This window comes from Triticum dicoccoides, unplaced genomic scaffold, assembly GCF_002162155.2.
Source record: "Triticum dicoccoides isolate Atlit2015 ecotype Zavitan unplaced genomic scaffold, WEW_v2.0 scaffold72253, whole genome shotgun sequence".
Classification (NCBI taxonomy): Eukaryota; Viridiplantae; Streptophyta; class Magnoliopsida; order Poales; family Poaceae; genus Triticum; species Triticum dicoccoides.
Genome location: NW_021294837.1, coordinates 1 through 1,923, shown reverse-complemented (window position 1 = coordinate 1,923; position 1,923 = coordinate 1). Strand labels below are relative to the sequence as shown.

At 50.3% G+C, this 1,923-nt stretch overlaps 1 protein-coding gene across 1 annotated transcript; it reads left to right on the top strand.

The window, feature by feature from the left end:
* Positions 1–691: 691 nt before the first annotated feature.
* LOC119347654 lies at positions 692–1,887 on the top strand (the record flags this gene model as incomplete). Its single annotated transcript, XM_037616243.1, has 5 exons — positions 692–1,039; positions 1,103–1,177; positions 1,290–1,510; positions 1,582–1,698; positions 1,810–1,887. Coding segments are annotated over exons 1-5 (542 nt in total), but the record flags the coding sequence as incomplete, so codon positions are not given.
* Between the last annotated feature and the right edge of the window lie 36 nt (positions 1,888–1,923).

The following is a 1,923-nucleotide window of genomic DNA, read 5'->3' as shown; positions in this document are numbered from 1 at the left end:
ATAGTGTCGGTCTATGGACTCTACTGTTGTCGAATTGTCGGTCTTTTATCTTTCTGTTTATCAGACTACTGGTGTTTGGCTGTGTGCATCATAGTTATGTAGAGGCCGGGTGATACTTTTAATGCTTTGTATCATTTTGATGCTATATTTTGAGATAATAAAAGCGCCCTTTATTGAAAAAAATTCCACCTTCGATCATCAGAGTGGGGAACCAAGAAAACATAAGACTAGAGCATGCCCAGCGCGAGGCTTATATGATTGCAGCGTGCCAAGGACAAGACGGAGGCTTGCAACGGCTAAGGCAATAGGGCATGGCCAGCAGGAATGAAAAATGATAACAAGCGTGTTCTTCCACACGGGCTTGGAGACTCTGGAATACATTAACGATGCTATCAAATTTCTACTGTATGACTAAGAGTTCCCTTACATACACCTCTAGGTGTATATATAGGGATCTCAACGTGCTCGCGCGTTGAGCATGGCAGTAATTTTGTCGACGAGGGGTTCGCGCGCAACCTGCAGGTACCAACCGACGCACGTACGTTAATGGCCATCACGTGCTGACCAGGATCCCTATTCTACTACTACCACTACTAATCCGCTGTGACCTGTCCAAGTCCGTGCAGGTTACGGTTGACATGGCTCCATCCATGGACATGAATTCGGTTGTTAGGCGTTGATTGGCCATACAACTCACTCCATCGTGAACCCATGTGATTCCAGCGCAAGGTGGTGACGACTGACGACTGAGGAGAATGCCCGTGCCCTGTTCGTCTTGTTCCGCTCGCGTCGCCTCTGTTTCCGCGCTGTTTGCTCTGTTCCTCGCCGCCTGGTCTTGCTTCAGCCCGGCAGCCAGCCGCGAGCTGTGACGGCATGGCTCCGGAGCGCCGACTACAGCCGGCGGTGCAGCAAGCAGCAACGTTGCAGGCCCGCGCGGAGCGAGGCCGCGTTGCCTAGAGGCATCATTGAGAGCCACTCGGACTTGGAGATGCGATCCATTCATGACGATCTAACAAGTTGGCCTCCGCCAGCAGAAAGTGTACGTATCTTCTTCTTCTTGGTTTGACAAACGAAATTGCATCCAATTCGTTGATGCATTCAGGGCAAAAGGAGAAGCCTGCTGGCCGTTGCTGCTGGGATCAAGCAGAAGGAGGTTGTGGATAGGATCGCCACCAAGGTACACGCGCGTGCATTTAGTTCCTCTTATTTTCTTCCATGCATTCCTGATCATGTGATCTGATCGGTTGTTGCGCGGGCATCGGCATCGGCATCGGCATGGCCGTGCGCAGTTCTTCTCCGACGGTTTCAGCATAATGATCTTCCACTACGACGGCGTGGTGGAGCAGTGGGGGGATCTGCGGTGGAGCAGCGCCGCCGTGCACGTCTCGGCGGTCAACCAGACGAAATGGTGGTTCGCCAAGCGGTTCCTGCACCCGGACATCGTCCACGAGTACGACTACATCTTCGTCTGGGACGAAGACCTTGGAGTGCAGCATTTTCATCCTGCCAGGTGTGTTTTCGTCTCGGCAATCAATTCATGTGGTTTATTTCTTACAATCTGTGCACGTACGTACCTCGCAGATATGTGGCGATTGTTGAAAAGGAAGGGCTTCAGATATCACAGCCTGCTCTAGACGCTACCAATTCCAAGGTTCATCACTGGATCACTGCGCGTGCGCGGAAAGGGGGCTTCCATAGGTGCATGGAGTACATGGATAACTTTTGTGTTTCCTTTACAACTTAAAGTCCAGCTTCTCTAGTTTCCTATTTTAGTTTCTTTAAATAATAAATGCACATGCATATATACAGAAGGATTTACAAGCAAAAGGGAGTCACCAGGTGCTATGAAAACAGTACGGCGCTTCCATGCACTGGGTACTTGTTATTGTTATTGTTGTTGTTGCTGCTGCAAGCTGGATGATC